Below are 14,509 nucleotides of genomic sequence, written 5' to 3'. Positions count from 1 at the left end.
TCGTTTTGTGGGATACCTTGATTGTACTATACAACCGTTTTCACTCACCAAGTGTCCATTATATTTTATCATCATCAGCATGTTGACAATTAGGAAGAAAAAATAAAAGCACTTCTGTGATGCAGATATACAGTATACCACTACCAATATCAGTGGGTCCTGCATGCTGATGATGCAATGGATTCAATTACTGTACAGTGCGGGTCAGGACATGTAAAAGACAGTCGAGCATCCAAATCACTCTGCATATACAGATTTTACACTCGATACGATAGGATGTTTGTAGATGTATGTAGATGTCATCCATAATGTGCATGTATGTAGTTTATGGTGCATGCATTTGTATCAAAGCGCTTTACAATACGGGCAATATTCAGCCTGGCCATGGCACACACACGCACGTATGCACGCACACATACGCATGCACGCACGCGCACGCACACACATACACATTACACACAACAAGAAAGGCACTTCATGCAAGTTAGTGTCTTGTATATATAAGTACACTTCAGCACGAAGCCAGGAGGAGCAACCGGGAACCTTGCAATTCCAAGACACCTTCTGAGCTATGTGTCGCCCCTAAATAGTTTGATTGATTGATTGAAGAATGTATTAACAGTTTTGGAGAATTACAGTACATTTCAAGCTTAACTCAATACAAGACTGTTGTGGACAACACCATAAAGCATTACACTTGTTTACAATAGGGTCCACCATGTTCAATTCATCATAACATTTAGAGATGTACAAATATACACTACTATATAGCCAAAAACAGCAAATCAATAGAGGAGGTAAAAACATATACAGTGAGGTGTAAAAGGGGTGGCTGGGGGATTCTGATTTTATGGGGGCCAGTTTCGAATTGCAGACCTTGTAGGTGCCCTTTGAAAGCGGTTTTGAAGGAGTCAAGGGATTTGCATGTCTTAGGTGAGGTCACATTCCCACCTAATACTTCAGTAAACTCGATGTGAATGGGCGGAGAAGTTGGGATTCTTGCATATTTTTGATGGGGTGTACTCGCCTTGACTTCCTCAGGACCAGAGTGAACCCCAGCGCCTCCTCTCTGCCATTGATTGCAAGTCTCAGTGCATGATCCATCACTACAACGAACAGGAAGGGGGCAAGAGTGTCACCCTGTAGGACGCCTGCAAGAATCTCAAATTCTTTGGTGTCACCCTCGCAGGTTTGGACCTTGGCTCGAGTCTGGCTGTAGCTTGACTCTATCATCTGGACCAACTTTTATCAGTGCCAGTATCAGGAATCCCGAGTTGGTGTTGGCTAGACCTCACTGCAGCAACTAACTTGCATATTTAATTTGCTGCGGTTAAAGCGGTTTGCCTTCACACTGTCATCCGCAGCAATTGGAAACGCAGCAGGGGGGACCTTTATCAATGTGTTCCATTCATAAACTAGCCTACACAGTGAAATCTATGGTGATAAAATTATACTCATAACGTGCATGTGTCGTGCCGTCTGGGACTGGACCCCCCCCCACTCCCGGGTCCGCATCAATATTCCGACGGACACCGAACCTTCACAACAATGGACCGTCGGAACACCGACCCTTCGGAACAATGGACCGTCGGAACACCAACCCTTCGGAACAATGGACCGTCGGAATTATGGGTGGACCCCCCCACCCTCTCTCTCTCTCTCACTATACGCACGCAGCCACGCACTGTTCTTTTGGGCATGGAGGCACAGCGCTGAGCGCACTGATATACAGACAGCAGCGCAAAATGTTTACAAGTTTATCGAGATGAAAGTCCCTACTCCCCAGTCCCCACACAGTGACAGCACTCCATGTTTAGTTTGTTTACGGCACGCACAGACAGACAGACAGAATATTCTGTAGGCTATAATACACTCACACTGATTAATGTACTCGTCCTCATTTCGATCAGGGCTTCAGTCTCCTCATTCGACCACGATCCACGTCTATAGTATCCAGTATCCACGGTTGCGCTGCGTAAAATATGCCTTCTCCGTCTCCAACTGTGTTCAGCTCCTCACCCGCCACATTGTTTGCTTCATTTCCTTTATTTACTGCGGATTGCATTCACACCTGCACCGAATCGTAATCAAGTGCGATTGAAAGCGAAGCGTAACCCCCGCTTTTGCTCGGAGTAAAATGCAATGTCTTCAGTGACAATGCGCAGCAGGATTCGTTTTAATCGCAGCAAAGCTTTCTGGTGTGAATGTCACCTTAATGAGTGTTGGTAGGGCGTTCCACATTTTGGTGGCATAGGAGCTAAATGAATTTAGTCCCTTTGTTTGTGCCGAATCTGGGTTGCACATGCATGGTTTGTTGAACTCCCTCTGGTGTGGACTTCGTTGACATTAAGGAAGTATTTAGACAGGTACATGGGTATCTTGGTGGTGTATTGAATCTTGTGGACCGCAGACCAATTGCAAGATGCTGTACTCTGTCGTCTCTCTGTCCAAAGTGGGCAGGGGTGTGGTGGGTTCGGGGAGTGAGGCCAAGTAGTAGCCTGACCAGTTTGTTTTGGGAAGTCTGGAGCCTTGTTTTAAGGGCCTTTGAGGTGCTGTGGTACCAAGATGTGCATGCATAGTCGAAGAAACCTTGTATGAGGGCTCCTGTTAGGGTCTTCATTGTCTTGCGTAGCCAGACAACTATTCCACAATCTCTGAATGCTATATAGAGTATGGAACTACACCTCCCGAAATCCGAGTAAGGAAGCTACCATGCATTTCCGTTCACGAAAATATATTTTAATTTTAATCTTTACATTATATTATTGTATTTCCTTTCTGCTAAACAGAAGGCTATATATGCTTAAATAATTTCTATTTATATTAGGATAAATTTGCGGAATGGAATGGAAGCATTTGGAAACTGCATGCGAGAGGCAACTGTCTGGTAACATGAGACTATAGGGTCTTCAAGGTGTTTTTGTTGAGCAGTGAGGAGAGCTTGTATAGGAATCTTGGTCTTTGGTTGACTTTTTTGATTACGTTGGTGGCCATTTTATCACCGGAAAGATTTGCCTCCAGGATGGAACCATGTAGGTAATTTCATCTTTTCGTCACCTACTCTAACCAACAAGCCATCTGCCTTGCTGAGATTACTATTTGATCCAAATAGAATGGATTCAGTTTTTCCCAGGTGTGAAGATAGTTTGTTATCAGCAAGCCAAGTGCAGATTCTAACGAGTTCAGAGCGGAGGGCCTTTTAAACCTGCAGTTTGTTCCTGTCCGAGACCAGCAGTGCTGAGTCATCTGCGAACAGGAACAAGTTGCAGTCACAAGCTGATGTCATGTCGCATTAATTTTGTTGTGGCAAAATACTTTTCAACCTGTTCATAGACTATTTTATGACTATGTGATGTGATGTGCAGAGGCTGACAGACAGACAGACAGACAGACAGACAGACAGACAGACAGACAGACAGACAGACAGGGCTGAGACAGGGCCCGAGGTGGAGAAAAGAAGAAAGGAGGTTATTTGGGAAGACGAGGAGTGGGATGAAGGGGGGGGGGGGGGGGGGGGGGGGGGGCACTGTGGGAAACAGCGACTTCCTCCCAGTCTGCCTGGGAGGAGGGTGGGGGGTTGGTTGGTTGTTGTTGGTGGTGGTGTATGAAGACGTATAGGGACATGAGAAAGAAAGGGAAACATGGATGGACAAGATCCAGTCTGACTAGTTGCCCAAAGACTGAGAGACTGCAACACACATGACATGGCTCTGTAGCTGCAAGTGATAGACAGACAGACAGTATTATATAATACATTTCATTACAGGAATGGCAGTAAAACCTCTTTGAGTTTACACAAGGAGAAAGAGAGAGAGAGAGAGAGGGAGAGAGAGAGAGAGAGATGGTCAGAGACAAAAAGACAACAGAGAGTGAGTGAGTGAGTGAGTGAGACGGACGGACGGACGGAAAGACAGACAGACAAATAGTGTAGAGTAAAAGCAGCCCGCTAGGGAGCCTCCTGTATTTCTTTTTTCTCCTTTTAGTTCCTTCCCCCTCTCTATTGCTTCTCTTCCTGATCCCTCCACTCCTTCTGGGGAGGAGAGGAGAGGAGGAGGGAGGAGAAGGATGCAGGGCTCACACACCTTACCTCTCTCTCTCCTCTCTTCCTCTCTCTCTCTCTCTCCTCACTGTACGGAGATACATCTCTCTCCACGGCAACGGCAACAGCCTCCACCTCACTACACACACACACACACACACACACACACACACACAAGTGTACATGTGCACCCATACACGCACACAAGCACACACGCACACAAGCACGCACACGCGCGCGCTCGCGCGCACACACACACACACACACACACACACACACACACACACACACACACACACACACACACACACACACACACACACACACCCACCCACCCTCTGTCATACGTACTGTTCGGCATCCTCACACAGACTCAGACGCCCCTGGACTGCTGCAGGAGAGGTGAGTGGGTAAATATTTGCACATGTCTTTTGTGTCTCAGACAGTGTGTTGGACATGTTTGCTTGTTGCGTGTGCATGCCTGTTTGTGTGTAGTGGAGGTGAGGCAATGCACAGGGGTCAATGAGGCTTGTGTCTTGCACCAGACCAAAACAGATTCACACAACGATATTGACTGCCAAGCACCAGTGTGTGTGTGTGTGTTTGTATGGCTGCACACATGTTTGCTTGTGTGCATTTGTGTTTTGGTTGTATTTTGTGTAATTGTGAGTGTGTGCACGTGTATGTGTGTTTGTGTTTGTGCTGTCAAGGTACTGTGGATGGAATTAAGTTGTCAGCTGCTGCTTGTCAAACTGTGGAATTAAGGTTTCTGGCTCTATCCAATTGTTCCATTTCTGACCATCAGAAAGGGCTCTCAGTGTGTCTGTCTGTCATCTTCTTCGTTTGTGTTCTGTCGCTCTCAGCATCATATCCATCACATTTGTTATTTCTTGCTGCAGTGATGGGCAGTGCTGAAATGATTGATGACAAATGTAAATACCGGTAAAAATGTAGTTAATTTGCAGTATGAATAATTATGTCTAGCCTATATCTCATATTGTATGTGTGATTATGTAAACCTTTCTATACCTACATTAGTTTGACCTCTGCATGCTGGAGAACATTCAACAAATGATACGGCTGAATCTACACTTGCAATATCTACAATATAAATAGACCTATTTGGTTCTATTTAGGACTCAATTTCATTGATAAATGTCCGAATTGACTTGTCTTGACGCTTGGAAGTGGGCGAATGCAACTCTTTGATTAGGATACTCGGGTCATCTCCCATTACAGATGTTTTGTCATCCATATGGTATATTGTACTGTATAGTGTATAGGTATCCTGATCTGCCCTTCCATGGCACTGCACTGTACCTGTACTTATAAGACGTTGGATATATAACCTTTGTACTACGCCGGCTGCCTGGGGATGTACAGTAACACTAGTATGCTTATTACAATGATCTGTGTGGACTTTCAGAAGCTTGTCTGATCTGAGCTTAATTGATCAACTGTGGTAAATATAACTTTTTCAACTTACACACCTAGTATATTTATTTGAAAGCATTCCCAATAAGGACTCTATACCCTCCCCCCCCCCCCCCCCCCCCCCCCTGTGTCTTTTTTTCTTCTTCCAAAGTGCCTCAAATTACGCTATGTTTAATGGAGTTATTTTACTAGGATTTGAGCCTTATATGCTCTACCGACTGAACTACACATCAAGATCAAGATATAGGTCAATCCGTCTGAGCTCCAGTCCAGGTGAAATCCACTGACCTCTCAGATAGGTCTGCTGACTCACTGACTCTCTCCTTCAGCGCTCTCTGTCTGTCTGTCTGTCTGTCTGTCTGTCACCGGCTGACACCGAGAAGAAACAGGAGAAGAGGAGCAGCGAATAGGAGAGGAGAAAGGGGAGAGAGGAGAGGAGAGTCTAGCTCAGAGCAAGGACTCTGTCCAGAAAGGATGAGTCTGCCCACTGACAACCAGACATCCCCAGGCTCCCCCCTGCCCTCCCCAACCTCTAGCCCAGCCTCCCAGGGGACATAGTACCGCTGTCTGTCTGCGGAGCTGCCAGCGCAAGAAAAACACTGCGGCAGCACTGAGGGGCCCCCTGGGGGCCACATGGGTGGGGGTGGGGCAAGGGGGCGGGAAGAAGGGATTGAGGACGAGAAGGCCGTGTTTACTTTTGTCCTCCCCGGCCTCTGTGCCCGTCCGCACGCCCGCCTGGGAAGTGACAGAGTGGGAGGAATGGGAGAGGAAGGCCCTGTCTGGCCCTGCCAGGGACAGGCTGGGCTGGAGAGACAGACAGACAGACAGGCAGCGGCGAGAGTCTGCTGTGTGTGTGCGTGCATGTGCGCACGTGTGTGTTTTGTGTGTGCTCCCACTTTTTCTGCACGTGCATGTCTCTATAGGACGTGTGTACGAGAGGGCGTGTGCACCTATACTTGTATGCGTACGCGCAGGTCTGTCTGTGTAAGTGAGTTTCTGCACACTGTGTGTGTGTGCATGTGCGTGCGTGTGTGTGTTTGGCAGCTGGCTGTGCTCCAGCTGTGTCTGGAAGGATAATGAAGTCCAGGTGTTCCCGTGGCTAGTTTAAGACACCTGTCACCAATATTTAGTGCCAGAGAAAGCCAGACTGCAAACAGGGCTAGACGATCTGTTTGCTTATTTTAAGAGGGCTGCCTAACTGGACTCAGACAAGCTGATGGGGAGGAGAAACGCACGGGGACATGGGATGTACACTGGGGCCTTTCCTAGAAACTGGCCATACGTGTGCATGTAGTGCACTGTAGTGTATGTGCATGCATGTGTGTCCAGTCCACACAACTATGCTATGAGTGTGTGTGTGTGTGTGTGTGTGTGTATACATGTGTAAGCCTATGGTATACTGTATATGTATATGCATGTATGTGTGTGCACTGTAGGTGTATGCCCCTGCCTGTCCTGTGTCTGTCTGTCTGTCTGTCTGTCTGTCTGTCTGTCTGCCTGCCTGCCTGTCTGCGTGCGTGGCGTGCACGCGTGTGAATGCCTGTGTCTGGGCGTATATAGGTTTCTACATTACCTTAGCAGTCAGTGTTTGCGGGGCCAGCCGGTGCATTCACACAGCGCACGGCAAGGTAAAACAAAGGCCTACCTGTGTGCAGGCCGGTGAGGGTTTGGTGTGCTAGGAAACTTACCTTGGTCCTTCCAGGCATTTGAGGCTTGTTTAACTTTTACATGGGCCGCGCCGCTGTCCAAGTCGTGTCTCAAACACCTGTGCTCTCTCAACAGCCTGTCTGTGTCACCGGCCGCCTTTCCTGCGTCAGCGTGCGCTGCCAGGCCCGTGGTGGACCTCAGCGTTCTGCAGGCATTATAGGTTGAGGCCCGCGCCCGGGTGCGTCATTAATGCACCATGTGGCGTGGTTATACAGTAGGTTTGTAGCCGACGCTAATGATTGCCTTGTCGTCCTCGTGTCAGCATTGCTGCATGGCTCTGGCGGAGTACTGTCTGAAATATGACATCACCTCTGTGTTTACCTTCTGTGGTGCTGTTGGGGCACTCCACTCATTTCCTCTAAGTTGAGCCTATAATGAGATTCAGACCTAATGCACATACCAATGTTAGTCATAATGATGATGACACTTCACTGTCTTTCATCTTCTATGTTTGTCTGATGTGTCCTAACCTTGAATCAATCTCTCTCTCTCTCTCTCTCTCTCTCTCTCTCTCTCGCTCAGGATGAGAGTGTGGTCATGGGAGCAGTGTGGGGAGACCAGCTTGGTGCTGTTGGGGTTCCTGACCTTGGCCTTGTCTGTGGGTAACCTGTCTTCCAGGAGCCTGCAGGTAGGTTGTTGGGGTTCCTGACCTTGGCCTTGTCTGTGGGTAACCTGTCTTCCAGGAGCCTGCAGGTAGGTTGTTGGGGTTCCTGACCTTGGCCTTGTCTGTGGGTAACCTGTCTTCCAGGAGCCTGCAGGTAGGTTGTTGGGGTTCCTGACCTTGGCCTTGTCTGTGGGTAACCTGTCTTCCAGGAGCCTGCAGGTAGGTTGTTGGGGTTCCTGACCTTGGCCTTGTCTGTGGGTAACCTGTCTTCCAGGAGCCTGCAGGTAGGTTGTTGGGGTTCCTGACCTTGGCCTTGTCTGTGGGTAACCTGTCTTCCAGGAGCCTGCAGGTAGGTTGTTGGGGTTCCTGACCTTGGCCTTGTCTGTGGGTAACCTGTCTTCCAGGAGCCTGCAGGTAGGTTGTGCCGTTGGATGAATAATAACTCTCATCTGAGTCTCGTCTTATCAGTTTTTGCGTTTTATTTTCTTTCAGGCCAGCAGACAGTGCAGGTGAACAATCTCAATCTGTGAGGTCAAGTCTACTGCATAAGCAAGTTAGTTAGTCTAATATGCTCTATGCACACAGAGAAAAACTCGTCCCACTTCCGGGCCCCTTAATTCATGTCCTTGAGTGGGTTCCAAATGGCCCCGGGTGTGGCATACGGGTGTGTAACTCTGTGTACAAATGGATTTTTGTAAACTCTCAGTCAGATTTATATGGGGGTTCTTCAAATTAACAAGTTTGAGAACCACTGTACAGTAAATGGAACAGAGCCTTAATCGAGGGTATGCGCATGCATAAAGTGAATGGAAGATCGAGTGACAAAGTTAATTTAATGTCGTTTAACACAAATAGGACTTTTCTGTTTGGATTGTATGGGCTGTCAGAAAGTAGTTTTAGCCACTCAGTAGGCATTCCCTCATAACTTCCAGGTATGATGATGATGATACGCGCATACCCTCTATCATCGGTCGGTCAGTCAGTCAGTCAGTCCGTCAGTCAGCCTACCTACTCAGTCAGTCAGTCCGTCAGTCAGCCAGGTACTCAGTCAGTCAGTCCGTCCGTCAGTCAGCCAGGTACTCAGTCAGTCAGTCCGTCCGTCAGTCCATCAGTCAGCCAGGTACTCAGTCAGTCAGTCTGTCAGTCCATCAGTCAGCCAGGTACTCAGTCAGTCAGTCAGTCAGTCCGTCAGTCAGCCAGGTACTCAGTCAGTCAGTCCATCAGTCAGCCAGGTACTCAGTCAGTCAGTCAGTCTGTCAGTCAGCCAGGTACTCAGTCAGTCAGTCAGTCAGTCAGTCCGTCAGTCAGCCAGGTACTCAGTCAGTCAGTCAGTCAGTCAGTCAGTCCGTCAGTCAGCCAGGTACTCAGTCCGTCAGTCTGTCAGTCAGCCAGGTACTCAGTCAGTCAGTCAGTCCGTCAGTCAGCCAGGTACTCAGTCAGTCAGTCAGTCCGTCAGTCAGCCAGGTACTCAGTCAGTCAGTCAGTCAGTCCGTCAGTCAGCCAGGTACTCAGTCCGTCAGTCTGTCAGTCAGTCAGGTACTCAGTCCGTCAGTCCGTCAGCCAGCCAGGTACTCAGTCCGTCAGTCAGTCCGTCAGCCAGCCAGTCAGTCAGTCAGTCAGTCAGTCAGTCAATAAAGTAAATTACCGGTAATAATAAAGGAACATTACATAGTGAACAACTCAATTAAAACAGGTACAGTTGATATTTACCAACGTTGATATATCAAGTTGAAAGCGATATAGAGAAGGAAGAGAGCTGTACTTTAGTGAAGTATGTAAGGTGTTCCAAGTGTGTGGGGCAGAGACAGAGAGACTCTGTCTCTCCCAGTCTCACTTGTTGCACTCTTTCCACCATTCTCTTCCTCCATACCTATCTATCTGTCTTTATATCTCTCCCTCTCTATCTCTCCCTTGCTTACGCTCTCAGTCTGGTATTTCCAGATTCTCTCACACAGCTGCTCTGTCTCACACCTTCACAGGGAGCTCGCTGCACATACCAGTGGTCACTTTGATAAATCTGTGTCTGTGAATGAGACTATGTGATCTGGGAGAATTAGAGACAGTTTTTTTTAACGCATTTGGAATACATACAAGCTGATCCATTGGTGACTTCCAAGCACCGTGGTCGGTAACAAGATGACTCGCCCCGTTTCTGTTTTCCTCCCAGAATTTCCCCCAGTGAGGGGTGGGAGAGGCTGGACAGCAGACGGCTGGACTTTGAATTTCTCTAACTATAAACTTTCATGACAGCAGACAGCCTAAGTACAAATATAATTTATGAAAAGCCACTACATTGAAGTCTGTTCACAGAAGTTGTTGTAGGCTATGTGGGGATTATCTGACGAGGTACCATTTGAGTGTGCAAAACCTTACATATACTAAATAGTTTATAGGGTCAATATAAGTAAAATAATACAGCCTTTCTACAGGAGTATCTTTTTATATTTTTCCAAAAATAATACAAACAGCCAATAGCATATTACAAAGTTATCCCCCTCACTGGTGACAATTCCGGGAGGAAAAACGGGCAAGCACCGGGGCGAGTTATCCAGTATTCCCGTGGTCAGTGACAGTTATTTATTGTTCATTTGTTCTCTGTTTTGTCTGTCCATGCTGTGAACGGCCTCCCATGCTGCGCCTATTGTAGTGCTAAAATGACCACTGTGGCTTCAATGAGTTATTATTACTACCACTAATAGAAATAAAATAATTAATACAATTTAATTTATTTTTGCATTTGATCCTTGATTCCAGATAGGAATATATAGTGTGTAGAGAGACTGGAGAATCTTGCGAGACAAGACCGCAGTTCGATCCAAACTCAAGTACACATACTCACATGGAGCATGATCTGTGTGTGTGTGTGTGTGTGTGTGTGTGTGTGTCTGTGTGTGTGCAGGAGGAGGGGGGTGTAGCATCCAACAGTCTGGAGGATGAGCTGGAGGTGACAACCTACTGGTGGGGTGAGTGGGCCAAATGGACCGCCTGCACGCGCACCTGTGGAGGGGGAGTCATGAACCAGGAGAGACACTGCCTCAAACAGAGGTCAGCCTCCCACGCACTCACGCACACAGCATGTGTCTATATACTGCATATATATGGATATATATATATAAATTGTCCCTTAAAGTGATGTTGAAGCGACAGATAAAGATGATCGACAGTATTATTTTTGTATGTCTTTCATGTCCAAAGAAAGAAAGTAGCTGCAGGCGGGAAAGACAACATGACCTGTACAGGCTCTCCAAAAAAATATCACCTTTGCAATACCAAGGTGAGCTCAGATCACTTTTACATACAAGCTATTGATTCTGTCTGAGAGCAAAGACGCTATTATAAAAAACGGCGTAAAACATGACGTTGCCTCATATGTCAAATACAAATTGGTATTGTTCCTGTATTGCAGGAGTGTCCTACGTCTGGGAGGAGCTTCAGAGAGGAGCAGTGCTGGTCTTTCAACTCCCAGCTTTACAATGGCAGGAACTACCACTGGAAGCCCTTGTATCCGGGTAAAAGGCTAATAAAATGCCCTCTCACTTTCTCTCCTGTGGCCCTTTAAATTAAAGTTTAAACAAACTAGAGGTGATTGGGTCCTTTGCTGTTCAGACTCCTTGGCTCTGAAACGAGCATGCACCGTGTCGTGTCTTGTTTTGTCTTTTTTACTACCTGTGAAATTAATCCAATACAATTCAAAATGGTTTCAAATAGCAGATCTACAAGTTCACAACGTGGAACCTTTATAGATCTGCCTATGAGTTTTAATTGATTGATTGAATAGTTTATTAGACAGAAAAATAAATAGTGTACATGCAGTCAAACACTTAGTCGAAAGGGGATAGCACCAAAAAAAAGTCCATGTGGTCATGTTTCCATTTAGGCCCTATATCAATTCATGATATCTCCAAAACTTTATCTCCAAAACATCTGACATGTGCTGTCCCTCTGATGTACTCGTTCCTGATCCTATCCATCCTTGTTACTCCCAGTCCCAGAGAGAACATTTTAGTCTCCTCTACCTCCAGCTCTGCTTCCTGTCTTTTCCTCAGTGCGACTGTCTCTAAACCATACAACATAGAACCTGAACCTGAACCTGATTCTTGCTATCCTATCACACATCACACCTGATACTTTTCTCCACCCATTCCAACTTGCTTGCACTTGTTTCTTCACCTCTTTTCCACACTCTCCATTGCTCTGAAATGTTGACTTAAAGTCCTGCACCTTCTTCACGTCTACTCCCTGTAACCTCACTGTTCCACTTGGGTTCCTCTCTTTCACACACTCTATACTTCTACTTTAGTTAGCTCCATGTTGCCAGATGGTCAGAAATCTCCCCCTACAAATACATCTGGTGACAGCTACACCTACTGCTTTGATAACTAATCTTGATACTATCCCAATATGAAGGACCAGCCTAAAGTCTCCAAATATTTTTAATTCAGTTTCAGTGACAAGGGCTGTTTGAGTCTCACCAGCCTCTAGTTGAGTGAAGCATTTAGACAAGAGATCGGTTTGTGAGTCTACCCAATAGCAGTAGTGGTTTGACCTTTGCCCATATCCCCAGATGACTACGTGCACATCTCCAGTAACCCCTGCGACCTCCATTGCACCACGGCCGATGGACAGCGGCAGCTCATGGTGATGGCTCGGGATGGCACCTCCTGCAAGTATAGCAGCTACCGCGGTGTCTGTGTGGACGGTAAGTGTGAGGTGAGTCAAGTTGCTTCTTTTCTTTTTCTTTTAATCTGTCTTTGTCATCCTTTTTTGACAAAACTGGAAAATCACACAGAGATCAGCATATTTTGAGAAAGAGTCCTGACTCCTACTTGGGAAAGTACTGTATGGCATTCCAAAGATTCAAACCATGTAACATTGAACACAATTAACCCCTTAAGCTAAAATAAATTCTCCGTCGTATGATGGTGTCACACAGACCTACATGTACGTACAAGCTGACAACGCGTGGCATCATGACTCGTTGCCTTATAATGACACCAAAATAGGGATGCCTGGTTGAAAGTGGTTAAACATGACACAGCATTAACACAGAACTGTTATGTTGGCTTGCCACTCAGCCAATCGGATGTGACGGAGTGCTCTTCTCCTCCAACACTCTGGATAAGTGTGGCGTGTGCCAAGGGGATGGAAGCAGCTGTAGCAGAGTTACTGGAAACTTCCGCCGCGGTGCCACTACATTAGGTAAATGACTGGCTTCATAATATCTCCTCATTCAGTAGCACTGCTCTAGTTGCTTGAGGAGGTTACATTATCTGTGAAATATGCAGTACAATCACGTGGAAGCTTACCGTAACCACTTTTATACTTCATCGTGCAATGGTGATCTGCTATTTTGATGCCAGGTTGAATGTGTTTAAGGCTTGGAGAAGCAGGTTTCTGTCCAGATGTTTTTAGTTGGAAGGTCTAGGTAGGGGAAAGTGAGTGAGCTACAGTACACTCTTTTAACAAGGCACTCGACCACTGGCACTGGTGGTTGAGTGCCGTTGCACGATGTGCTGGCCAGCTGCCAGGTGTAAATGAATATGTGTAAGAATGTGAATTGCTGAAAAAAGAGCACTAGTTTTCAACAAAATCTTAGCAAAAAATTAAATAAATAGCGATGAAATATACTTGATTGATTAATTAAATGCATTTCTAGAAAATGTTGATCATTCCTAACAGTGGATGTAATGAAAGGGAGTAATGGTGTTGTATTTTTTTGTCAGCCAGCAATAACTAAAGGTCAAGGCAGAAACCGGGAGGTCAGTAATCACTGGTAACGTAAAAAGGTAATGTTTTCCTGTTTCCTGTCACCAAGGTTACTCCTTTATCACCCAAATCCCTGAAGGATCTTGGGATATCCAAATCATTGAGAGAAAGAAGTCAGCTGACGTTCTAGGTGCGTACTTCCTCCTTTCCTGCTCATCATGGCATGCACGTACTGTACACACGTGCACATATTGTATGCACGCGAGCATGTGCATCCAGTAGTCTACTACTGTACCTAAAGGAAGGTAGACTACTCAAGAAAGTTCTTTCCTGGTACATATTTCTTCTTTTCTCACTTAAGATTATTAGGGTCGGTCTGGTCCATGCTTCATGGTGAGTCCACTGATCCTTTCATTGACAGTGTTTATCAAAACTCATTATATAGCTAGCACTTGTTTGGGCAATGTATAAAAACTTATGCACATGAGACTTCAACCGAAATCCGAAGTTTTGATTAATTATGGACAGATTACTGAGTGGGTGGCGTCTGGCAGTTCTGAAGTAGTATAAAACACATTTGTCCTCTACAAACTTTCTTTATTTTGGGTAAACAGAGAAAAAAAGGATCTGGTTTGGTTGTGAAGAATGTATAGTAGCCATCTTTAGAGGCATAGCCTAGTCAGCGTCAGTCAATCTATAATTTGAAAACCTGTAAAGGGATTCTTGCTATACGTCAGTACACTGTAATTGACACAATACACACCACTGACTATCTCTCTTACAAATTGCCCACACATATACTGGATTTGTGTTTCTTGTTTTTACTTAAAGCAGTATATGAATTTTGTGTGTTTAAAAATAATCATAAAGAGTTGATTTGTAGAGATTAGATTGTCAAAACAAAACAATCTAATCTAACAAAACTCAGTTAAATCTACCTTTGGATTTGGAATTCTGAGTTAGGGCACGGTCACACTGCACTTTCATTATACCTATGCGGGTCGGATTCTGCCAAATCA

General features: G+C 45.9%; 1 protein-coding gene across 2 annotated transcripts in view; it reads left to right on the top strand.

The window, feature by feature from the left end:
- The first annotated feature begins 4,376 nt into the window (after nt 1-4,376).
- The window catches only part of LOC308317174 (ADAMTS-like protein 2), a 30,988-nt gene continuing 20,855 nt past the window's right edge, over nt 4,377-14,509 (top strand). Inside the window, exons 1-8 of one of the 2 annotated variants that reach the window (XM_080766020.1) lie at nt 4,377-4,441; nt 7,703-7,808; nt 10,684-10,829; nt 10,980-11,058; nt 11,191-11,293; nt 12,349-12,494; nt 12,860-12,983; nt 13,600-13,680. In XM_080766020.1, coding sequence (XP_080622146.1) covers nt 7,704-7,808; nt 10,684-10,829; nt 10,980-11,058; nt 11,191-11,293; nt 12,349-12,494; nt 12,860-12,983; nt 13,600-13,680 — 784 coding nt within the window. In that variant the 5' untranslated portion in view covers nt 4,377-4,441; nt 7,703. Of the gene's footprint in view, nt 4,442-7,324; nt 7,395-7,702; nt 7,809-10,683; nt 10,830-10,979; nt 11,059-11,190; nt 11,294-12,348; nt 12,495-12,859; nt 12,984-13,599; nt 13,681-14,509 lie in introns of those variants that run through there. The other variant, XM_080766021.1, reaches the window with a different exon arrangement.

This window comes from Protomyctophum bolini (assembly GCF_963924005.1).
Source record: "Protomyctophum bolini genome assembly, chromosome: 6".
Classification (NCBI taxonomy): domain Eukaryota; kingdom Metazoa; phylum Chordata; class Actinopteri; order Myctophiformes; family Myctophidae; genus Protomyctophum; species Protomyctophum bolini.
This window is presented reverse-complemented; position numbering and strand designations above follow the sequence as displayed.